General features: G+C 43.7%; 1 protein-coding gene across 6 annotated transcripts in view; it reads right to left on the bottom strand.

The window, feature by feature from the left end:
• Positions 1-26,356, bottom strand: part of USP46 (ubiquitin specific peptidase 46) — a 66,352-nt gene that overhangs the window by 16,668 nt on the left and 23,328 nt on the right. For all 6 annotated transcript variants that reach the window (XM_045572681.1, XM_045572692.1, XM_045572698.1 and 3 more), the window contains 5 exons: positions 22,731-22,811; positions 18,028-18,241; positions 16,175-16,404; positions 8,047-8,123; positions 262-345 (listed from right to left, as the gene is read on the bottom strand). In XM_045572681.1, the coding sequence (XP_045428637.1) occupies positions 262-345; positions 8,047-8,123; positions 16,175-16,404; positions 18,028-18,241; positions 22,731-22,811 (686 nt within the window). The remainder of the gene's footprint in view (positions 1-261; positions 346-8,046; positions 8,124-16,174; positions 16,405-18,027; positions 18,242-22,730; positions 22,812-26,356) is intronic.

Here is a 26,356-nt window from a genome sequence, read left to right as displayed (position 1 = left end):
CAGGGCACATAGGAACACTCAATCAATATTTGTGGAAGCAATGCATGAAAGACCAAATGAGCAAACAATCACACGAATGGACAACTCTGCAAGGCAGGCATTCTTACCCTACTTTACCCAGGACAAAGGTAAATGACTTCTCCAAAGCTCCTTGGCTATAAGCCCATGGAACTGGGACTCAAAATCAGATCTGGCCAGCTTCCCAGGCTGGCTCCCCCTCCAGACACAAAGCCACCCTCTTGAGCTAAATCCTTTACGCACCTTTTCTGGGCCTCCTGTTTGCTGCAGCACGTTTCACAATAATATTTCTGTTCACTACACAGAGTTTCTGTGTTGCTGAAGTCTCTGCAGAGAAAAATATTTACAGCTTAAGAAGACGACCAAACTGGGCTTGGTATGCCGCATTTTAAACCCTCTGTCACCCACAGGGTGATCTGTGAACGTAGGGAGTGAAGTGATGAGAAAAGACCCTTCTTACAAGTATGATGCCATTAGAGTGTGTCTACTGGGCTGGACTGTGATTCCACCAGGAGAGATGTTCAACTACAGCTTTATTTAATTGGACACAGACAGATGTTTCCAACCAATTCGGGGGGAAAAGTGTTTAACAAAGAATATCTGTAAATTGGAGATACAAATTATAATATAAAAATACTAACTATAGCAAAGTTGAGTCCAAAAACATCAATCCCATAAAATTACTGGGATTACTGTACTGTAATGATAAACGGCACATCTCAGGTGGTCTGTATTTCCTAAGAGCTTGAAAATGAAGACAAGGACATGTAAACCATATGCAACTGCCCTTATATTTTTAATTGAAATATAAATAAAAATATATTTTTAATTAAAATACTATTATTCACATGTGAAAGACTCAACCACTTAAACAAGAAAGTCCCAATGATCAGCAGATGACAGCTTCCTACCAACCCCTGCTCCTCGTCTCCCACACCCCGGATGACAGAAACGTTAGCCTCCCTCCCTTTGAGAACAGATGCCATTGTGGTGCTATGTCACTATTTGACTTATAGCCTACTGATAGATTCATTTTTAAATGTCATGGCTTTTCATTCTGTCTGGTCCCTGAGATTCTACTTAACATTCCTGTGGTACTACTTCAAAGGCGGAAAGAACATCCAGAATATAATAACACCCCACAGTCTTAAAAAGGTCTGTGACATTTCCTTATGCACGGGGAGTGTCCCAGAACCAGAACGCTCACGATTTACTAAATTGAAAATGTTAGCTGAGCCAGTGTGGCTCAGTGGTTGAACATTGACCTATGAACAAGGAGGTCACAGTTCAATTCCCATTCGGGGCACATGCCCGGGTTGCAGGCTCGATCCCCAGTAGGGGGAGTGCAGGAGGCAGCAGACTGACGATCCTCATCATTGAAGATTCTATCTCTTACTCCCTCGCCTATCCTGTCTGAAATCTATAAAAATATATATTTGTAGAATCAAAAATGCTATTATTCACATGTGACTCAACAATTAAACAAAGCTTATCAAGAGAAAACATGGATTGTTCATTAAATTCCCAAATGTTTACCAACAGTACTTGGGACAGAGATTCGCAGAGTCTCTGCCCTCACACAGCTCAGCCTAGAGAGAGATACACAGTGAGTCACAAACATTTAGTGCTCAGTGCAGGTCCATCAATCACTTCACACAGCTGATTCCCCTAAAACTTGCCAACAGCTTCTCAGTGCAGCTGTGAATAAAATCCAAGCTCCCTGCCAAGGGGCAGGCCAGCCGTCTTCAGATCTGACTGCTCTTCTGACCTCATCTCCACCTTGCCCAGGCCCTTCACTCTGCTCCAGCCACATGGACCAGCCTTCTCCTGTAGCTCAAGTTCAATGCTCTCCCTGCCTCCGGGCACTTGCAGATGCTCCTTTCCAGATGCTTCCATGCTGGCTTCATCCAATTGGAGCTCAGTGTAAAAATGTCACCTCTTGCCAGGAGACTTCCCTGTCCACTTGCTCCAAACCCACCCCTCCCAGCCCTAACGCACTGCTGTCTGGTTTTCTCTGGAGCACTCAGCACTCTCTGAAACCATCCTCTCATTCATTAGTACGTGTCTCCCCTCTTTGTGGGCACTGATCCCGTCTGTCTCACTGCGATAGCCTAGCACGGGGAACAGGCCCAATGCTCACGGCACTCCATAATGCGGCCCACTGAACGAATGCAGAGGAGTGTGCACAGAGTCCAGGGAAAGCACGGGAGAAGGAGACATGAACTTGAACTGGGGTAATTCAGGACATTTCCCCGGGGGCGATGCCCGAGTCAGGCTGTCGGAGGGAAAAAGTGCTGGGGGGATAGGAGTCAAGCACTGCAGACAGAGGGAACGCCAACAGAGGCGCGGAGGCATGCTGCTTAGAAACTGGCTTGGACCCTGCGGCTCTGGAGCCCCACTAACCAGTCTCAGCAAGAAGAAGACATAATCAGACAGTGCTTTCTACAAATACCACTGCTGGCAGCACCACGGAGGAAGAACCGGAGGGGGTCAAAGGCAAGGAAACAATTTAGAAGGCAATTACATTCCATCCCGGATTTCAAGCGCTTGGTGCATAATACAGTCTCAAATGCAGCTGAATGAATACAGGCGACTCTTCAGAGAAGGAACGGGTGGGAAAGCAGTTCTTGGCCTGCACAGGCCTACAGGGTGGAGGTGGGGCTGGGAGAGGGAGAGGTGTGAATGGCTGGCAGTGGAGATGCACACCCTGGATAAATCTACCACAGAAAAACCTCTGTATCCAGCTCAAGAACAGAAAAACCAAGGCAAGCAGAACAATGGACAGGGATTTCTACTTACTGTATTTCTCAAAGGCACTTTCCTGAAGTATTTTAGACCCAGATAGTAGAAATACAGCAGAAGTTAGTACCTAGTTTAAGGGCCCACTTTACAAATAACCACCAGCCTACCCGGCCCAAACTGGCTGGAAGCTTGTTGCCACAAAGACAGGGTAATGCTTTTAGGGGGTCTGTGAGTTGAGAAATGGGAAGTGAGGTGAGGTGAGGAAAGGGGGTGAACAGCAAGAAACCCTGAGGCAGACCAGGCCTGCCAGCTGCTATTGTATAACTGCTGGAACAAAAGCAGGCAACAGAGGTGAGGAAACTGTGCAACAAGGAAGTCAGAGGGGAAGGAAAGAGCAGACCTTTTCCAAGAGCAGATTAATTACTAAGCAGAGATAAGGTTAGAAAAAAAGCACAAAACTCTCTGTATTTCTTTCAAAAGAGTCATAGTGACAGTAAAACATTATTGAAATATATACTTTGAGCCAAAACCAGTTTGGCTCAGTGGATAGAGCGTCGGTCTGTGGACTGAAAGGACCTGGGTTCGATTCCGGTCGGGGACATGTACATCGGTTGCAGGCACATCCCTGCAATCAATGCTTCCCTCTCATCATTGATGTTTCTCCCTCCCTCTCTGAAGTCAATAAAAATATATTTATACATACACACACACTCATACACAATTTGGGAACAAATCTAATATAAAATGCACACCTTTGTAAATAAAAAAAACTATATAATCTATGGAAATGTATACAGAAAAAGACGAGGAAAAAAGGAGAAAGATTATGTTCATGGATGGGAATGTTATATAGTGTAAAGATGGCTATCATGTCCAAGGTAATGTCTACATTTGATACATTTTTTCATTAAAATCTTAACTTTCCCACTCAACACAATAGCTCAAAAATTGGTTTTTAAAAAATTCTCAAGCAATGCTTCCAGATAGCGCGCATGGCATGGTGCACACAGAACATATACTACACAGCAAGAAGCTGTGGTAACCTGATGCGGCTGCTCCTGTGGCTCTGCTCAGCCCCTAAGGCAGTGTTTCCCAACCTTCCCTCATGATGAGAATCACCTGGTGGAGTTGTTAAAACACAGATTCCTGAATCCCAACTAAGAAGTGCTAAACTAGAATTTTTGGGAACATATAGGTAAAATTGTATACTTAACTAGTGCTCGTAAGACAGATTTTATATACAGAGCACTAAGTTAGGTATGCAATTTTACCTATATGTTCTCAAAAATTCTAGTTTAGCACTTCTTAGTTGGGATTCAGGAATCTGTGTTTTAACAACTCCACCAGGTGATTCTCATCATGAGAGAAGGTTGGGAAACACTGCTCTAAGGAGCGGAGGGCATGACACACCTGCGACCCATTTACCATGGCACACCAACTGGGAAGCTTTGTTCTGGAACCTACAGCAGTGGTTCTCCTGGCTGTTCCTTAGAATCACCTGGGGAACTTAAAAAACAATCTCAATCTCCATTTCAGCCCTCTCACCTGCCCCCCATTAATTACATCAGAATCTCTCCTGGTAGAACCCAGGCATTGTTCTTAATGCAACCCAGGTGGCTCCAACGTGCTGCTCTGCAAACATTCACATACGTTTCAATCTCTTGGAGATTTTGTCCAAATGCAGGTTCTGATTCATTCACTCTCTTGGGGGAGACCTGAGATGCTGTGGTTTTAATGAGATGGCAGGTGACAACAATGGTACTAGTCCACAAACCCGTTTGAGGGGCAAAAATCTAGAGCAGTGGTTCTTAAACTTCGGTGGTATCAGAATCACCAGGAAATTAATCAAAAATAGAGGTGTAGGCTCGCCAAAGTTCAATATGGCCTGGGCCTCAATTTTTACCAACCTTCCCAGGTGAATCTGACACAACAAAGTTCGAAAACCACTGACTAGAACTTTTAAAAAAAAGATTAAAGCCGAAACTGGTTTGGCTCAGTGGATAGAGCGTTGGTCTGCACACTGGGGGGGGGGGGGGGTCCCAGGTTCGATTCTGGTCAAAGGCATGTGCATTGGTTGTGGGCACATCCCCGGTGGCGGTGTGCAGGAGGCAGCTGGTCAATGTTTCTAACTCTCTATCCCTCTCCTTTCCTCTCTGTAAAAAATCAATAAAATATATATTTTTAAAAAGATTAAAAATAGAAAGCTATGAGAAAAAGTTATGTGTCAGATATTAGAAAACACCATATAACAACAATCAAAACTGAAACACAGGACAGTGAAACTGAGAGAGAGATAAGTGTGTGGCTGGCAAAGGAAGTGTGGTGGGGCTTACATGAACTTAGTACATGAAAGAAATTTCTCAAAATAAGTAGAAAAGGAATTTTAAAAAATTAAGATTAACTTTTAAAATAGGGTTTTTGTAGTGTTAAAAGGCTCCTTTCCTTCTGGCTGATCTTCCTGGAGAAGGGGAATTTAAATGAGAGGAAGACGGAGGGAGAGGAAGGTAATCTCAGAACCGGGAGCACTGAGGACAAAGGTACGTTTCTGTGAAGAAGGAGCCACAGGGAGGGACTAAGGCACAGAAGAAGGAAAGGCCACGTAAGGGTAACTGAAATGAACTTCACGCACTTTGAGTTTTTGCCTGAGGCCATCCCTTAACTTTTCAAAAGGATAAAAAATTTCCTTGGTATCCTCCTAGGGTAAAGAGGGCTCACCTCACCTAAAACACAACTGAGGTTTGAAATATCAGAATTATAGCTCAGCGACAATTTGGATCTGTATTCTGAACTTAACTACATTTTATATCAGCATTTCTCTGGGGCAAAAGTTTACTGACATGATGTTAAAGGAAAAAACTTCAGGATTCTAATTTTAAAAACATGTCTTCAAGAATGCAAACCAGCCAAAACCGGTTTGGCTCAGTGGATAGAGCATCGCCTGCGGACTGAAGGGTCCCGGGTTCGATTCCGGTCAAGGGCATGTACCGTGGTTGCGGGAACATCCCCAGTGGGGGGTGTGCAGGAGGCAGATGATCGATGTTTCTCTCTATCCCTCTCTCTTCCTCTCTGTGAAAAAAATCAATAAAATATATATTTTTTAAATGCAAACCAAATGAAACCATGTAAAGGGCCAAAAGTAGGTCAAAATAATTCCTCATCTTTTGTCTCAGATGGAAAAAGCTGGCCTTCCTCCTGCACATCCATCGCAGAGCTCTCGGTGATAAATGACAACACCTGGCAGGTGTTGGGAGGTGAGGTCTTAGGTATAGATGAGGGCAGGTATAGCTAAGTCAGTCAAGGTCTAGTTTAAGAAGGATGTACAATGAGGATGGGCAGGCATTTCAGGAATATCAGCCTGCACAGTCCCATCAAATGAGAATCTCATGTTGGATGAAAGGTTTTCCCAGGCTATTTTGTACACATCCATCCCAGCTTTATCATCTCCAAATGCCTCTAGCCTGCCCTCCTCGGGTATGCATGGCCAATATTCTGTATACATTTTTCCAGGAAAAAAAATAAACAAATCTGGATTCCCAAAGGTTAAATTTTCTTTTAAGATTTTTATTGATTTCAAAGAGAGAGGGAGGGAGGGAGGGAGGGAGGGAGGGAGAGGGAGGGAGGGAGGGAGGAACATCAATGATGAGAATCACTGATTAGCTGCCTCCTGCACACCCTCTACTGAGGGGTGGGGGGCTGGGGATCGAGCCCGCAACCCAGGAATGCGCTTTTGGCCCGAATCAAACCTGGGACCGTTTAGTCCACAGGCCAATGCTCTATCCACTGAGCCAAACTGGCTAGGGCCAAAGGTTGAAATTTTAACTAACCATTGGCCCTTTTCCTGGTTGGCCTCAAAGCTAAGGCCACTGCTGTCTGCCTTTTGGAACAGTCCAGATCATGCTAAGAAGGGAAGCAGTCAACCCGCCTAACTCCCCTTCTCAAAGAAGGGGTATGGACAATACCCTTCCTCCCATCCCCTCATCTGTGACTAATGTTAGCACAACCTCCATTGCTTCTATATTCCCTGAGATCATAAAACCTTGGGAAAATAAAAAATGGCTTATTTTCACAGGAAGATTAAGAACCCATGTCATAAATGGAACCATTTGGAAGAAAAAGAGGCCATCCTTCTCTTTGCAAAGAGGTAAAAGTTTCCTAGACCCCAGACCTAAGGCATTTGTAGACAAGCTGACATGCCAAACCAACAGGAAGCGCTCAGTTGTGGGGGGCGGGGCATGCAGTGGCATCAGGCTCCTGGGAGATGGGAGAGCAATCCCCCCCAAGCTCACACAATACCTATCCTCCAGATGAACAAGCTCTTCTACATCAGATGACTTTCTTATAGTCAACCGCCACAGCAGCCCCTTTAATCCGCACCTTCTAAAATGTTCCAAGTCACCCACATCCTGAAAGAACAAGCCCGCCACCCAATTCCCGTGTGACACCTTAAAGCGCTCTGAGCTGCAGCACCTGAGCAATGGCCACACAGTCCACACGGCTCCCTCACTCCCCAGACCTGTTTCATGTCCTTCAAAACACCGACCACCGTCTTTAGATCCCGCCGCATGTTAAGTGCTGCGAGAGGCGTATCTGGCGCTCATTCCTCTATTTCCAGTGTCCAGACAGGGCCTGGCTCACTGTGAGCACTCACCACCTCTTGTTGGAAAGAGGAGAGTGAGGAGGGGGAAAGAAAGCTATGTCTACGGCAACTCGGAGCACAGTTTAAGTGTGCAATCCCAATGGTGATCTTGCGCACACGTACTGTTCTTACACTCCAGCTCCTTACCTCCACTCAACCCTAATGAGGAGCCACCTCCCCCATGAATGATCTCCATACAATGCTGGAAGCTGGAGGAAAAGGCAATTTCCACATTGGTTCTCAGCTCGAAAGTGCATGATTTTTAAAATAAGAGAATAGATTAGCTTTGAAAAATAAAGGAGAGAGAGAGAGAGAAAGAGAGAGGGAGGGAGGGAGGGAGGGAGGGAGGGAGGGAGGGAGGGAGGGAGGGAGGGAGGGAGGGAGGAAAGCCCTTTAATATATATCTATATTAAAGATTAAAGACTTAATGACTAACAGCTTCCACTTGACCCTCTCTCTTCTCAGTAGGACTCTTCTCCAGACCACATACACTTGTTTTTAATCTCTCTTGGAAAGGAAGAAATAGAAAATAGTATTGTATGGGTTTAACAGAAAGGAAGATTATTTCCTAAAGAAATACAGAATGTTTCCCCCACTAATTCACTAGCCTGATCCAAAGCTCAGACCACACTCAGAATCCGTGAGGTTACCTCAGGCAGTGGGTAATGGACGTGTTCTGCTCCACATCGACAGAAAGATCAAGAAAATCTTCATCTTTGCTACTCACCTGAAGCAAAAAGAAAAAAAAAGAAAAAGAAAAAAAAGTCTTAGGCACAAAATACACAGCGGACATCGTATCTTGAACACTTTCAGCGGTAACCGAAAACCATAACTGCAGTAAAAGTGGTGTGTGGCTTTGTACATTCACTGACAAGCATGTACCTTGAAACCCCAATCTGCAGAAAATCCCACATTTTCAATTTAATCATACCTCTATCCCAGCTTTGATTCAGAAGTTTTTATTTTTAATGTTTTTATTAAGAGAGAGGGAGAGAGATAGAAACATGGATGAGAGAGAAACATCAGTTGGCTACCTCCTACACACCAACCTCAATTGCTCCATCATCTCATCTGGAGATGGAGCCAAGAACCCAGGCACGTGTCCTGACCGGGATTGAAACCAGCAACCTCTTGCTGTGTAGGACAACACTCGATCCACTGAGCCACATGGGGCTGGCTGGAATTCTTAGGTAATGAAATTACCTAAATCTACCAAATTTCTCTTCCTCTCCATTCATTTCCTCCACTGTTCCAAAGTAGGAAGTATCAGACAGGTGGCCATGGAGCTCAGACTGGCAGAATGATAAAAATGAAAATGAAAAAAGGACGAGAGACGTAGAAGACCTACTACTCGGAGGTCAGCCCTGCATTAAGTTGGCTGCACTTCCTGCCAGTCCCTTGAAATCACCCTCTTCTTCCCGTCTGGTCATTCTAACCACATGAGGGGCCACGGAGCCTAATGCTCGAGAGGCTGGAGAGTCACACCAGCTCCAGCAGCTGTCCTTTGATACAGGACATGGCCACCATTTGCAGAGCCTGCGCTGTCCGTGACGACAACTGGACCCGGAGCTGGCTCGGAGCTGCCTGAAGCCGGGTCTCGCCCAGGCCTGCCCGCCACTCTGGCCAGCTCTCAGGCGGGCTTGGCTCATTGGCCCGGGCTCGTTCTGCGCCCTCCACAGATCCAATCTGGGCCTGCTTACTGAAGCTCACGGAGGAAGTGTGTATATATTCCGGCAGTTCACCAGCATTTTACCACCTTGGAGTGGGAGGGACCAATTATTCCTGCAACAGCTTTGAGGTGCTCAGTCAAGTGGCAACAAAATGAAAATACTCCTTTACATGTGACCATTACCTTGTGACCCAATACCCCACTGCTAGGCCTCACCTAAAGAATTATTCAGAGATCTGAATACGTCTTTTATACTTGTGTAAGTCTACAGAAGTCGGTGTGTTGAGACAGACTGCCCAGCGCCATACCCTATCTCTGCCCCTTAATAAAGTGGAGGACTTATGGCCAGGTACTTAGCCTCCCTGTACCTCAGTTCCTCATCTGTAAAGTGGGGACAGTAAGAGCATCTATTTCATAAGGCTGTTCTAAAGATGACATAAATAATACATGTTAAGTGCTTTAAGAAGTAAACATTCAACAAATCATGAGAAGTAGAAAATGTTAAAAGGCCTAAAATGGTCAAGAAGTTGGAAACAGTTTACATACATTATGGGTATCATCATAGTAAGTGAAGAAGTTGGCTATCCAATTATGTGAATTAATTCCAATTTTATATTTAAAAGGCCTATATCTAGTGGTGGACAAAAGTAGGTTTATAATTTTGAATACAAAAAAACACAGGGTTAATTCTTGTATTATTATTTATTAATTATTGTATTATTTTCCATAGGAACAATTGTAAACCTACTTTCACCCACCCTGTATATTTACACACACACACACACACACACACACACACACACACACACGTCTCTATCATCCTAATTTAATTTTTTATGGCACTTATTACTGCCATGGTAGAATGCACGAAAGGCCCCAGATCCTCACCATTACCTATACTAGCCTCTTTGCCACATGACTTTACAGATCTCGTATGTTCCCCAACCCTTGATTCTGCGTTCAGCCATGTGACATGCTTTGACCAGTGGAATGTTAGAAGACACGGTACAAGAAGGGGCTTGAATAAGCACTTGTGAAACTGCTCTCTCGCCCTCACCACCACGAGGGCCGGCCCACTGTGCCCAGGAGATGAGACCCATGAAGCAGAGCTGTTCTCACATGGGTGCCCAGCCACGCCCAGCCTCGAGTCAAGCCCCAAGCTGGCCTGCAGACACACGGGTGAGCCAGATGAAATACAAATACACAAGTTCAGCCAAGTCCAAGGCTGCATGAATTATACTAATAAATCATAGTTGATTTAGGTCAGACTTTTAAGATGGTTCATAACAAAGCAACAGATAGCCAGTACAACTACAGCAGGTCCTTGAATAATGTGGTTTTATTCAAGGTCATTTTGTTATGACACTGATGAGATGCCATAGGAACTTAACTCTTATTTATATCCATTAGCCAATGGTAAAATTGGTTTCATTATACACGAGAGGCCCAGTGCAGGGATTCGTGCACTGGTGGGGTCCCTGGGCCGAAACCGGCCGGGTGCACGGATTCATCCAGGTATGTTGGGCCCATCTCACCCAGTCCCTATCAGCCAGACCCCAGCAGCATATTAGCCTTTTATTAAGTAGGATGTCCAACAACTGCAAAATATACATTCTTTTCAACTCAGCAAGGGAAACAGCCTTCCAGGGGTCTTCAGGCAATGCTGGGAGACATTGTTGTTGTCTCATCTTGGGGGATGCTACTGGCCTCCAGCAGGTAGAAGCCAGAGATGCTGCTAAACAACCTATAATGCACAGGGCAGCACCTCACAACAAAGAATCATCTCATCTTAAATGTTAAGTTCCAAGGTTGAGAGAACCTGTTTTCAAGTACATTTAAGAAGTCAGACCATATGTTAGGATTCGAAATATGTCAAAATAAAATTAGAAATACTGAAACCATACTGAAGATATTCCCTAACCAAAATGGAATTAAATTCTAAAACAATAATATTAAAATATCTAGAAAAATCCCAAATGTTTGAAAATTAAACAGCATACTGCTAGGTAATGTATGAATCAAAGAAAAAAATCACAAGAGAAAATTAGAAAATATTTTGAACAAATGACAACACAAAAAGTTGTGGGATGTAGCTAAAGCAGCGCTTATCAAGTTTATGGTTTTAAAATGCATATATTAATAAACAGTAGAGCAGGGCCTATCTTTTCTGTATGGTCTAATTACTATAGCCCTTAATTCCTAAAATAATTTTCAGCATTTAGTAGGTACCCAATAAATATTTACTAAATGAATGAATAAATAACAAAAGAATGAACAAGTAAAAATGTATCTAAATTCCAACAGAGACATCTGGGTGACAGAATTATGAATGATTTTCTTTTTATACATTCTGTTTTCTTTCTTTTAATCCTCACCTGAGGATATTGTTTTTTATTGATTCTAGAGAGTAAAGGAGAGACATCAATCTGCTGCCTCCTGTACACACTCCAACCAGGGATCAAATCCACAACCTAGGTATGTGCCCTGAATGGGAATCGAACCAGTAATCTTTTTGGTATACAGCATGATGCTCCACCAACTGACCAACCCGGGCAGGCTATATTCTGTTTTCTTAAAATAATCCACAGGTGTTATTTTTTTTAATTACCAAAACTTTTTCTAGAACCAAATGGCCCTTCTCGTGGGGCTGGGGGGAGGGAGAGGTTTATAGCCAACTGAAATCACACATAATTTAGATAGCTAAGATCAGGTTTAACTAAAAATCTTACAGCTGGAAGGGAGCAAAACAAAGAAACATTTGCTCCTGTTAGGCAGAAATCTTTTTCTCTACTCAGTTGTTTTAGGAAGGGAGGGGGGGGAGGGGTAAAAAATCTAACTAACTAACTGGGTAAAGTTACTGTAACTTTCTCAAGTCCCAGTGCAAACTGTTCCCAGGATTAAGACTGTGAGAAAGCACTGCTGAGGTGGATCAGCCGCTGGGAATATCAAAATATGGCATAAGCCCTCCCACTTGGATTTCTCTCTCTCCCTGCCCCAGATTGACACAGTCAAAAGCAACAAGTAATCAAGCAATCTTTTCTCCTTTTTCTCTTTCCAGAAAGCTGCCAGAAAAGAAAACCATTTTCTTCCCACACACAAGGATCTCATTCCGGCCCAAATGAAAATACAGCTTGTCTCCACGGAAACATATATATCACTAAGACTCCAACACTCTCAGCAAGTACAGGCTACATCTTATTCTCCTTCCTTCCCCCCGACTGGGTTCCCCAAAAACTCTAGCTTAAGAAGGGTGGAAGAGACCCGACTTGCTCTTCTACAAATTAATAATCACAAATTAATTTATAGGGTGTACATATAAATCATGAGCTTTGCTACGTTTCTGAGCCATAAAAATCATATTCAAATGTGCTTCTAAATTCAGAGACTCCTTTCCTTGGCTTATTAGAGAAGGTGACCAGGCAGGAGCCCCAGGCTGTCCAGCCAGGACCTGAAAATGTGCTGCCTTTGAGCGGTGCCAAGACAGTGGACTTGGGACAGGTGGCAACTACAGCCCACCTGGTCCCAAGGACTCAATCAGACCTGGCCACACCACCCACCCCACTCCCTTCGGGGAAGGGCTCAGAAGCTCCACTGGGTCAATTTTTTAAAAATATGTTTTTATTAATTTCAGAGAGAGAGGAAGGGAAAGGGGGGGGGGAGAGAAACATCAACGATGAGAAAGAATCACTGATAGGCTGCCTCCTGCATGCCCCCAACTGGGGATCAAGCTCTGACAGAGAAGCAAATGGTGACCTCCTGGTTCTTGGGTCGATGCTCAACCACTGAGCAACACCGACCAGGCTCCCGGATCCATTTTAACCCCTGCAAGCAAAGCAAGAAGGAGCTGCACTGTCGGTAGTTAATAAAGCGATTCTGTAGACAATCTTTGAGTCCAGTAACAGACAGAAATGTGTCTTAAAGCCACTGAGAAGCACTGAAAACCACCAGTTTGCAGAGCTAAGACTCTGTGTTAAAGGAAAGGAAGAAAATTAACAACAACAAAATTGAGCTCCAATGGGCCCTGCAAATGTGAACCAAGCACAGAACGGCCACAGAGCGCTGAGGCTGCTCGGTAAAACCCCCACGCCTCCATCCTGAAGAGCCGAGCTCCAGGTTATCCAGGGAAGCCAGCACTGAATTACCCCCTTAAAAGTCTCTCCAGGACCGCTGCAGAATGAAACTGTCTCCATAAATCGGCAGTTGACATTTGTACAGCAATCACAAGCAACATTTACAAAGGGCGAGACCCAGAAAAAAAATACATTGTTTTCTGAAAGCACGAGGCTCCCACACAGAGTTTTCCACAATTGGAGGAACCCGCAGCCAGGCAGCTACAATGGCAGGCTTCCCTGGGGCTAATTTGCTGCTCGGGATCTGGTGCCTTTTCTTCCCACTGCGAGATTTCACTCACGAGGGGCCTGGCAATTCTGACTGAAGCGCCGTCTGCAGGCTGCCTGCCCTGAGCAGAGGACCTTGCTCAGAGGGGGCCTGCGTTTCTCCTCCTGGGCAGGAAAGCTTCAACGTTAAGTATGCTTTTACTCCAAGTCCTCAACATTTCACAGTAAAAAAAAAAAAAAGCCTGCCTGCAGGTTATGTATTTTCTTAGAAAGTACAGAGCTTTCTAACAATTAGAGCTTTCTAAAAATGGAATGCATCTCCTCAGGAGATTGAGTTCCCTGTCTCTGGACAGGGTCCAGCGGATGACCAACTGGCTAGGACGACACAGGAGGGACTGGGGCCCAGGGCGAGGAAGGATTAGATGACTCCTGGGATCCTGTTCTGTGAAAGCACCTAAGAAATGGGGGTGATTATCCCAGGAAATCCAGGGGGAAACCACTCACCTCAAATCATCTAGTACTCATTTCAGGTCGGAATAAATGTAAGAATCCATCTGAATGCCCCAGAAAGTCATCCCCACACTCTCCTTCACTCCCACAAACCAACTATAAATGGCCGGGATCCCACTATCACAAACTCCACAGGATCATCCAAAATCTTTGGAGAAATCTTTGGGCTCAGGTTTCTCCTCTATGGTAACCCTGCAGAAATAACAGACCTGTTCAAAGACAACAAAGAAATTACAAGTAAAACTGAGCCTCCCAGCTGAGCCTTCCTGAAAATCCAGACACTGGAAGATGAATTTAATAATGTGTTTATTTCAAAGATTTAAAAAAAAATTAAACCATTTCATTGATCCAAAAGCAGGCAAGAGAGAAAACGAAATATAAAATAGGTGTGTTAAATAAAAACAAAGAGTAGGATAATAAAAACATACTGCCATTTACTAAGCATTTTAAACACCACCACAGATGTTTCCAGAATGTGGAAAATTCTACGGGACAAATAACCTGATTTCTTCAACAAATAAACAGAAAGGAAAAAAATGGGGGGTGGGGTACCTATAAATTAAGACAGAGACTGACCAAGTGCAATGTGTGGACCATGTATGAATCCTGATTTGAATTAAGCAACTGCTAAAAAATATACATGAAATAAAAAAGTTCTAGAGCAACTGAGTGAATAATAGTTTAAAGAAATTATTTTTAAAAGTAATTGTACTTACGTTTAAAATAAAAAGATTTCTTTCCTTTTGGAGATACAGAACAAAGTAATGAAGAAACTACAAGTAAAATGATATGTTATCTGAAATTTGCTTAAAAATAGACCAGTTAGATGACGAGGGAGGGTAAATGGAATTAGAGATGAACAAGATAAATTGGGCCAATGTGTTAACAATCACTGATCCCAAGAGATACACACATGGGATTATTATACTATTCTAATGCTGTATCCATATGAGTTTTACTGGAATGTAGAATACAAAGGAACGAAAGGAGAAAGGGAAGAAACATAGATATCTAGATAGATAAATATGTGTAGAAAATGTTCTGGCAGGATATATTTAAAAATGTTCCATTGTTACCTCTGGCTAATGTGGGCATCTCTGAGTAGGGAGATTATTTGTAATCTTTAGTCTCTTTTTGTTTAGCTATGTTTTCTTTCTTTCTTTCTTTCTTTCTTTCTTTTTTTTTACAATGAACAAATCAGAATGTTAATTCCAAAATTGTTTAAAAGGACAGAAAGACTGTCAGAAAAAACAAAGAGTATTCCTTTTAAATCCACATTCTTGACTACTTTTGTGTAGAAATGTTTTGGCAAGGGTTACAGCCCCTTTACAAAATCTGATAAAAGCTACTCTCTCTCAGAGAAAATGCACAATCGTACAGAATTTTTCATGCAATGTCAAGAAACTCGAAGGTCCCTAAGGAACCCATAGACTTCCTACACTATTAGTAATTATTATAATATCTAACATTTTTTGCATACTTCCTATGTGCCAAGCATGGTTCCAAGTGTTTTACAAATGTTAACTCACTTAATCCTCCAGCAACCCTATGAGATAGGCACTGTCAACATCCCCAATTTACAGATGAGGAGAGAAGCCAGAGAGGTGGAATAATTTGCACAGGGCCTCACAGCTACCGAGTGGCTGAGCCAACATTCAACTTGGCCGCCTGGCTGTAGAGCTGGGTTCTACCTACCATATTTTGCGCCACATACAGACTTAAATCAAGTATACCAAGCAAACGTAACATCCTGAATCATATTCTGGAGATCACAGCTTCAGATCCAACTAACACCAAGTGCCTACATACCATGTGCCAAGCTCATCCAAGCACTAAGCTCACCCGGCCCTCACAACTGCAATGTAAGGGACTTGGAGAAGTCTCCTGACCTCAAGTTCACCATATTACACAGCTGATTTCCTTCAAGTCAGAGAGATTGTCTAAGTCACACATGACCTCCTTGCAACCAAAATCTTTTCAAGATAACCAGTACAACAGTTTAATCTGTGGGCCCTAAAATTTGCCCAGGATGCAAAGCAACCCAGTTGTTAAGAGTGCCCTAGTCACTCTACGTTAGCCAGTTGAGACATCTTAGATGGAGACATGCTTGCAAAAGTTTGCACCTGAGGTTCATATACATAAGTAGAAGTGTCTGCATGTACTAAAGACAAATGTTGATACTATGATACCACATTGCACTCACACGCAACCTGGCCTCTACAAATACAAGCATTATTACATGCGAAACCAACCAATGCTTACAGTTTCACAGTTCAAGCATCGAGTTTCATTGGTGAGCGTTCCCTGAAAAATCTCATGGACCCAAGTGAGTTCTGGTTTATTGTTCTCTGCAGGTTCATTCATGTTGCCATTTTTTAATTTCCCATTTTGTTTCTCCTGTTTCTTCTCTTCCTGCAGGATGTCCGCAATAGTGTTTAGCAAATAATTTAAAAATTCGTGAGCATCCTGCTGCATGTAGTTATCAAAGAGATCTGGAAAAGAGAGGGCCATTATTTCAGTCTCTGGTCCTTAAAAAGCAAACAAAAACGCTCAATTTTACAGGCGACACTTCAGTTTTTATATTGAAAGGGGGAACAAGTATGCAATGTATTCATCTCTATTTGGCAACTTCATTAGGTAAGTTTGAAAAGAATTTTTGGTCGTGTTAATTTTTTCTGCCCACCAAGAACTGAATTTCATATATTTCCTTAAAGTCATCGTGTAAATAAAAAGCTAGCAAAATTTCTTTACAAAAAAATAGTAGAAATTACTTGATAAGTTCCCTGATAAAATATCAATATTTAGCCGGAACTGGTTTGACTCAGTGGATAGAGCATCAGCCTGCGGACCGAAGGGTCCCAGGTTCGATTCCGGTCACGGACATATATCTTGGTTGCAGGCACATCCTCAGTAGGGAGTGTGCAAGAGGCAGCTGATGGATGATTCTCTCTCATTGATGTTTCTAACTCTCTATCCCTCTCTCTTCCTCTCTGTAAAAAAATCAACAAAATATATTTTTTTAAAATATATATCAATATTTAATATGATGTGACCACCAATGATCAGTTATTCATTCTGTAATTTATTCAGAGCAACCGGAGTCTCTCCCCAAAGATTACACTGAACCCTGGACCAGCCTGGAAGCAGCTTCATCGAGCCCATACGGGAGACGAGAGATGCATGTGAGAATGTGTCTACCTGATAGTGTCTGAAACCAAACACAAATGCTTCCAGCAGCCAATTGCTGGTCCCTGCCGTACAGACAAACAATCTAGAGATGAGTGCAGCTGTGAGACTTCATTATTAATCATGTTCACAAGACTCAGGCGGGCTCTGCTTCCTTCTCAGGCTACTTTTATTCTGGTGCATAGAAACTGCAACACCTTTAAGAGGCAGCAATCAAATTGAACGAGACTTTATAAAACAAACATCTGATTAACTCTGCAAATCTGTTGGAGTAAGGCTGAAATCTAGGACAAACACAAATTGCCATATCAAATATTTCCACAGTCATAAAAAGTACTAACACAAAACTTCTGGAATAACCTAGTGTCTACCACCACTCGCCCGTCTTCCCAAAATGACAGAAAAAGCAGAAAAAAATCAGGCGACAGCAGGACATTTTTATCATATAAAGATACCAATTTAATACCCTTTGTCTCAGGTAAATAAAAATGACAGGTATTATTTTTTAAATAGGAGAGGCCCTGATTAGGTAATATGCATTTACTTTAATCACTTATAATAAGTTTATAAGATAGTACTATTTCATTCAATTAGTGCATCAATCTATTTCTTCCAATCAGTGTCCTGCTTAGAAGGATGTCTTGGGCAAATTTTCCTCTTACAATGATCAGACCTTACAAATGTGAAACAAATAAAAAGACCATTCCAAAGTGAAATGACAAATCTGAATTTTTAAAGCATATTTTTAATCTAGTTTTGTTTTATGTATACTAGGTAGGAAAGAAGAAATATATCTTCTTTAAAAAACCGTATTTTTAAATACTATTTCCCCCTGGGGAGACTGAAGGATCCGTTCTGAGGATGCACAGAACTAACTGTCCATTCTCCTTACTTCAGACTCAACACACATTCATGCCCTCACTACTCACCATTCTCTTTTCTCAGCCTCGAAATGAACTTCTTTGGTGGGATCACGCCAACCTTCTTCTTCTGCGTGGCAATGCTGTGGAAAAGGTCTGCCAGGCACGTCAGCAAGTTTTCCTTCTTTTTTTGCTGGGCCTTGTATGCCAGCACATTCTCACGGAACGGCCGGCAGAAGTACAAGGCCTGGAGCACAGAGTTACAGTAGCACGTGTTGCCGAACTGCCAAAGGACAACAGGTCTGGTTCAGATCACGGCCCAGGACACACCACCTCTGGGAGGGGTCGGGAGAGGGAGAAGGCCACCCTCCAGGAACCAACCGGCCGGCAGTCCCTGCATCAGAGTGCTGCTCGCCATTTCAGAAAACGAGTCACCACCGGTGACCAGCTGGCCAGCAGGGAATGAACAGTCTACACAGCCTGCTGCCTCTCTAGCCCATCAGCATCTCTAAAAAGGCAAGAAGCACTCTGCCTGGATTAAAAAAAAAAAAAAAAAAAAAAAAAAAAAAAAAACTCTAATGAGACCTCCTGGTGCTTAAAAAACAAAACAAAAACAAAACAAAAAAAACAGAAAATAATAACACTTGACATAATACAGAGACCCAGAAAGGCAGCTGGCTAAATAAGAGATACTAAAAAATAAATAAATAAATAAATAAATAAATAAATAATAAATTTAAAAAAAGGGAAAATAAAATTGATGTTTTTAAATAATTAAATACATACATACATACATAAGAGATACTACACTGCAGCACATCAAAACTCCTCTGACAGCAAAAATAAAACCCCGAACACAAAGAAACCCGGGCACTAGGAACCCCTTGCTCAGATGAAACAGCCTTAACTGAATGGGATTGAATTCAGTCTTTCTCTCTCAAGATTCTAGCAGCCTGCCCACTGGCTTCAGACCACATTTCCTCGCTTCCTCCAGAGCCCCGGAGGCAAGCAGGTGCCCCCTCCCTCGTAACTCCTGAGTTACCCTCGCTCTCGTTTCTGCCCAGATGCGATACCACAGCCCTCGGCTCCTGTCTCCTGCATCAGATCGGGCCCCGCAGGAGGATGTGGTGCCTTTCAAACCCACAGACACTCAGATGATGGCTAAAGAGGGAAAAAGTCCTCATCTCACTGGCTTTACAGACTGGAAAACCAACTCTGTAAGCGCACAGCAAAGACATCACTTCAGACTTTTTCCTACACGTATAATGAAAAGGGAAAAAACTAAGGAAATAAGATTAAAACCACTGAGAGCAAAATGCTGTGTAAGACTGAAATAACACGAGCATCTTCCCAGGACTGGCTGTTGGCTTGTGTGCCGTTTACCCAGCAGCCAGACAGATGCCCCGCCATGCTTACAGTGACATTTCTACACATGCTAAGATAGAACAGCTCCTATTTTTACATATTTTAATCCACTTGGACACAATTATGTAATAGGAGGCAAACCTCTCTCTCTGTCTCCCTTTCTCCTTCCCTCTCTCTCTCTCACTCTCTCCTTCCCTCTCTCTCTCTCTTTTTGTTGTTAATCCTCTCAAGGAAATTTTTCCCATTGAGTTTTAGAGAGTGGAAAGGAGTGGAGAGGGATATGAGAGGGGGAGAGAGAGAGGATGGAGAATGAAATATCACCGTGAGAAAGACACACCAGTTGGTTGCCTCCCACATGCACCCGGACCAGGCCAGGGATGGAACCTGCAAACCCAGGTGCATGCCCTTAACCGGAATCAAACCTGTGACCCTCTGGTGCACAGGCCGATTCTCTAACCACGGAGCGCACCAGCCAGAGTGAGACAAACCTCTTTTTAAAGAAAAGCTGGACTATCCATGAATTACCTTTCAAAGTGAACATAAAGCTATTAATGAATTTAGGTCTCACATGCTCCCACAACCTAGGCCTTACTTCTTTCTTCCCCATAGCCTGCACTTGTATTTTCCTTAGCCAGGCAGAATTCCACCACTCGGATATCTTCAGAGAGCATAAGCAGAGGCCCATGCACAATGGCTAAACAATAAATTGTATTAAAATGAGAAGTCAGCATTTCGTCAACACAATGCCCTCTATCCCAGTACTTCCTCCTTCCATTCTTTTCTCTTTACACAATGGGTTGTCTTTACCCAAATACCCTTATCACACTTGGTCTCATCCAACGGACAAGTCCTGGAGAAGAGAAGGAGCTGACGTTCACCAGGTGTCCACAATGCACCGCAGCCTCCAGTCAAGCCTTCAACAGGAGCTCTGATGGGCCCTTCCACTATAAACCAAGGGGTAAAATGACTGGTTTCCACCGTACAGATGGGGAAGGAGGCTCAGAGAGGTCACATGACTTGCCCAAGATCAGACAGCTAGCGAAAGGCGTAGGCAGAGCTCAGACTTGGGCCTGTATTACGCTGAAGCCAATATCCATTCTTTCCATTATAATCATAGGCAGCATTCACTTCCAGAGAGTACGTCCAGCCTCCTCCATGGGAATTACTACCTATCCCACCTGGTACTGACTGTGCTCGGAGCAGTTGTTCCAGAAAACCGGGTGCTTGTGAACTAACAGGGGATGTCACTTAAAGCCCCACCGCAGAGGGAAGCGCACGAGGAGGGTGGTGGGTGATGCTGCCTTACCACTTGGTCATAATCAGCTCATCCAGGAAGCAGAGCATGTAAGTCTGGCCACAAACAAGGGAGCAGTGCTGAGCACAGACGAAATGAAGACAAGGAATTCTGAGATATACTGGCCCCCCACTCCCCGTCCGTGCTTCGGGTACCACCACCAAGTTATTCTGTTAAACACTTACTGGTGATGACTTGGAAACATTTTTTTTTTAATTTTTTATTTTATTTTATTGTTTAAAGTATTACAAATAGTAGTACATAGGTTTCCTTTTTTCTCCCCCATTGACCTTCCCTCACCTCCCTCCCCCCCAGCACACCTCCCTCTACCCCACTCCCCCCTACCCACCCCCTGTGTCTTGTGTCCATTGCAGAGAAAAAGGAATCCTCATGCACTGCTGGTGGGAATTCAGACTGGTACAGCCACTGTGGAGAATAGTGTAGCATTTCCTCAAAAACCTAAAAATGGAACTCCCATTTGACCCAGTAATCCCACTCCTAGGAATATATCCCAAGAAAACAGAAACATCAGTCAAAACCGGTTTGGCTCAGTGGATAGAGCTTCGGTCTATGTACTGAAGGATCCCAGGTTTGATTCCGGTCAAGGGCATGTACATTGGTTGCGGGCACATCTCCAGTGGGGGGTGTGCAAGAGGCAGCTGATAAATGTTTCTCTCTCATCGATGTTTCTGGCTATCTATCCCTCTCCCTTCCTCTCTGTGAAAAATCAATAAAATATATTCTTTAAAAAAAAAAAAAAAAAGAAAGAAAGAAAACAGAAACACCAATCAGAAAGGATATAAGCACCTCTATGTTCATAACAGCACAATTTACCATAGCTAAGATTTGGAAACAGCCTAAGTGCCCATCAGCAGATGAGTGGATTAAAATTCTGTGGTACATCTACACAATGGAATACTATGCTGTGGTAAAAAAAAAAAAAAAAAAAAAAAAAAAAAAAAAAAAGATGGCAACACTTTTAAAACTCTGATTGTACTGATGTATCTGAAACAAAGACTACCTGAGGAGTCTATATATCCAGAGGGCAAAGGGGGAGCATGTGAAAGCAGATTTTGGGACAGGAGTTAATAAAATCCCCTCTCAAAGGTATGGGTACAATGGAAATCCTTTAAAACAGCGGTCACCAACCGGTGGTCCAAAAGGTTGGCGCCCCTGCTTTAAAATACAGGTAGGAAAAATGAGAACCTGATGCAATAGTGTGGTAGTTAAACCCTTCTTTCTGAGATAACTCACACTTTCAAAAATTTCTCCCTCCCCAACATTTGCCACTTCTGGTAACTAAAGAGCATGAACAATTGTCTAAAAATTTTTTATGAAAATGGCAGTGAAACCCTGGCTGGTTTGCTCAGTATTCAGAGTGTCTTCCCTCAGACCAAAAGGACTTAGGTTCAATTCCTGGTCAAGGGCAAACAACATACCTTGGTTGCAGCTTCAACATAGTACCTGGCCCCAATTAGGCATGAGCAGGAAGCAACTAATCCATGTGTCAATCCATGTGTATCTCTCACATCAATGCGTGTCTCTCTCCCTCTCTCTCTCTCTCTCTTTCTCTCTCTCTCTCTCTCTCTCTCTTTCTCTCCATTCCATTCTCTCTAAAAAATATCCACACTCTGGGGTGAGGATTAAAAAAAAAAAAAAAAAGAATCAGAGAAAAACAAGTACTCCATAATTGCACTCATTATGTGAAATCTAAGTAACAAAATAAACTGATGAACGAAGTGGATCCAGAGACACAGACACATAGAACAGAGTGCAGACTCTTAGAGGGAATTCAGGGGCGGGTGGGTGGGAGATAATCAACCAAAGGCCTTGTATGCATATATGTGTAACCCATGGACACAGACAATAGGGTGCTGAAGGCCTGGAGCGAGGGGCTAGGCTATGGGGGCGGGCTGGAGGGGGTCAATAGGGGGGGAAGGGGAGGTCATATGTAATACTTTCAACAATAAAAAAATTATTTTTTAAAAAGAAAAGAAAATGGCAGTGAAATTGCTTCAAGTATTCTAAAATATTTGAGAAAAATAATACATTTTAATAGTTTCAACAAAAGATAAATTAAAAATTAAGTAATAATGCATTTTTAAATACTTACATTGACCAATCCGAAGTAGTGCTCATTGATGGGAAACTGCTCTGGGCCGATGTCTTTTTCCAGAGCAGAGGCATTGGTGCCCTACAGGAGAGAAAGAACGAGAGCTCTGTTCCATGTACAAGAACAAGAAGGTAAAATGATACTTGAGAGGCCACTTGAGACAAGCATCTCCCCTGGTTGCCCTGGTGTTCGATGCTCATGCTGAAAGAAAAGGGGTCAGAAGTAAAGCTGCCGTAAATCCTCTCCTCATCTAACTTAATCGTCCCTCAGATCTGTTCCTCCCAACTTCAATTATCTTCTACTCAGAAAGGAGGTTCGCGACAAGCAAATGAGCAAACTGTCGCTAGGAGCTTCTGAACAGCCCAGCTGGTGTAGCTCAGTGGTTGACGAGCCCATGAACCAGTTCGATTCCCAGTTCGATTCCCAGTCTGGGCACATGCCTGAGTTGTGGGCTCGACCCCAGAGGACAGCCGAATGATGATTCTCTCTCTTATCATTGATATTTCTAACTTCCCCTCCCTTCCTCTAAATTAGGGGTGTCGAACTCAATCAGAGAAGGGGCCAAAATCTAAAATCCAGCCTAAATCGCAGGCCGAATGGTTTACTGAACAGTCATAAACTGTCACTGTGATGGAAACGCAGCGGAGTGCAGTGATGACAGCGCGGTGCGGGCCACGTTGCAAGGCCTGGCAGGACGGATTTGGCCCGCGGGCCTTGTGTTTGACACATGTGCTCTAAATCAATAAAAACATTTTTTTAAAGGGCTGTTGAATAGCCGAAACTGGTTTGGCTCAGTGGTAGAGCATCGGTCTGTGGACTGAAAGGTCGCAGGTTCGATTCCGGTCAAGGGCATGTACATTGGTTGCGGGCACATCCTCGGCAGGGGGTGTGCAAGAGGCAGCTGGTCGATGTTTCTCTCTCATCGACGTTTCTAGCTCTCTCTCTCTCTTTCTTCCTCTCTGTAAAAAAATTAATAAAATATATTTTTAAAAACAAATAAATATAATGGTATATGGACCTGATCCATTGGCAGAAAACCAGCAGGATTTAAAAAATAAAAATAGCCAAAACTGGCTTGGCTCAATGGATAGAGCATCGACTTGGGGACTGAAAGGTCCCGGGTTCGATTCTGGTCAAGGGCATGTACCTTGGTTGCGAGCACATCCCCAGTAGGGGGTGTGCAAGAGGCAGCTGATCGATGACTCTCTCTCATCGATGTTTCTAACTCTCTATCTCTCTCCCTTCCTCTCTGTACAAAATCAATAAAATATATTTTTTTAAAATAAATAAATAAAAATAAAAAAATAAAGAGCTGCTGAATAGAATATTCTAGGCTCAGATAGTGTCAGCCGCTTTAATAATCTTTAGTGGTGTACAGAATCACACCATCACTTTCAAAGTCAATGCCTTCATTCTGCTAGATGTACCACATACCCACAGATTAGCACCATTCTAGGCTCTCACAACGGAACAGTGAGCAAAGTGGACATGGGTGCACGCTCTCATGCAGCTCACATTTCAGTGAATGAAGACAGGAGAAGCAAATACACTGGACAGAGGTGGTAAGCGCAGTGGAGAAAAACAAGTAGGAAACGAGGGTAGGGGGCCAGGGAGGATGGGGTGAAGGAGAGGCATGGTGGAGTGGGCGGTAGAAGGTGGACTGCTGCAGCTTTAAATAGGGAGGCCAGGGAAGGCCTGACTGAAAAAGTGAAATGTCCAAGGGATATTGTGGATAATGGAGGAATACAATTTAAAAACTAACAATTCCCAAATGCATCCAATTGGTAAGCTCATGAACCCAACCAACTCTCCAACCGATGACAGTAATAGTTCCTGGGAACTCCCAACATGTGCCAGAGATTGCGCTATTTATTCTCACAACAATCCTATACGTACTACCATAATCTGCATTTAACAGACGGAGACACATAGCTCAGAAGGGTTAAAAACCTATCAGAGGACCACAGTGGCAGAGCTGGGACTTGAAATGGAAGTCAGATTTAGGAGCCCGAGATCTTAACCAAATGCTATGCAGAGCAATCCCATTACTAAACACCACCATTTACTGAGCCCCACTAAGCGCCAGGGGGCACCAGCATCACCACTTAGTTATCATTCCCCCAGGGCCTGGGTGAGTGCTGGGAGAAACATGAGCAAAGCTCAGTGCCACGAGGTGAGGAGTTTGAGGGTGGTGGGCAGGTCAGCTCCCTGAGCACGGCGGTTCCATCCTACAGCCTTCTCATGTTCTCAGGCTGTCATGAGGCCCTGGGTTCACAGAATCTCAGACTGAGGAGGTAGGTATTTTAAAAAGGAAAAGAAAAAGAGACTTATGTTTTATTTAAAAAGTAAACCTGCTGCTGCTACTTATTCTGGACTAATATAATTATCACTTCCTGTCATAGGAAGAAATGGTCAAAAAGTGGGCTGAAAACCAGTCAAAATGGTCACATGTCAATAAACACCATTAGCCCTAACCGTATTGGCCTGTGGACTGAAAGGTCCCAGGTTCAATTCAGTCAAGGGCATGTACCTTGGTTGCGGGCACATCCCCAGTTGGGGGGTGTGCAGGAGGCAGCTGATTGATGTTTCTCTCTCATCGGTGTTTCTAACTCTATCCCTCTCCCTTCTTCTCTGTAAAAAAATCAATAAAATATATTTAAAAATAAATGAACACCATTAAATGCAAAATAACCCAATTCTAGGCAAAGAGAAGAGCAGCAGAAATAGCACATTCCAACCCCTTGTCATAACATTGTTTTCCCTTGTTTTCAGGTTCACATGCTGCTCCAGGATCCACATTCCCGTCCCTTCAACTGAGATGGAATTCTCTGGTCATCTGTGTGCACAGCAGTTTCACTACTGCTGTGTGTGCATGCGCATGAGCACATGCAGGGGTTTTGCTGCCTTCCCAATAATGCAACCCAAACACAAGGCTAGATTTTTAAAATAATACTTATAAAATAACTAGAGGCCCTCTTACAATCTGGGAACCCTCAGGGGATGTCGGAGAGCTGGTTTCGGCCCGATCCCCATAGGCCAGGCAGGCCAGGCAGGCCAGGCGTAGGGACCCCACTGGTTTAGGAATGCACCGGGCCCCTAGGATGCATATAAGATCTTTGGTTAATCTCTCCAGCCCTCCTCCCTCCCCTCTTCCCTCAGAGATTCATCAGTCTGTCCCATGTTTCCATGCCTGTGGTTTCTGCTCCTGCATTGAGTGTCTGCCCACTACTGGTGGTCAGTGCATGTCCTAGCTACTGGCCATAGAGGTCCGGTGCATGAAATTCATGCATGGGGGAAGGGAGGTGTCCCTCAGCCCAGCCTGCACCCTCTCCAATCTGGGACATCCTTCTCCAAATTCGGGACCTCTGGCTCCTAACCGCTGGCCTGCCTGCATGATTGCCCCCTAACCGTTCCCCTGCTAGCCTGATCACCCCCAACTGCCCTCCCTTGCCAGCCTTATCTCCCTTAACTGCTTGCTCCCCTACCAGCCTGATCGCTCCTAAGTTCTTGCTCCCTTACCAGCCTGATTACCCCTAACAGCCTCTGCCTCGGCCCCCACCACCGTGGCTTTGTGGCTGGGAACTTCCAGAAGGTTCGACGTCCGGAAGATGTCCAGTCAACCAGGT

Source organism: Pipistrellus kuhlii, unplaced genomic scaffold, assembly GCF_014108245.1.
Source record: "Pipistrellus kuhlii isolate mPipKuh1 unplaced genomic scaffold, mPipKuh1.p scaffold_m20_p_1, whole genome shotgun sequence".
Lineage (NCBI taxonomy): Eukaryota > Metazoa > Chordata > Mammalia > Chiroptera > Vespertilionidae > Pipistrellus > Pipistrellus kuhlii.
This window is presented reverse-complemented; position numbering and strand designations above follow the sequence as displayed.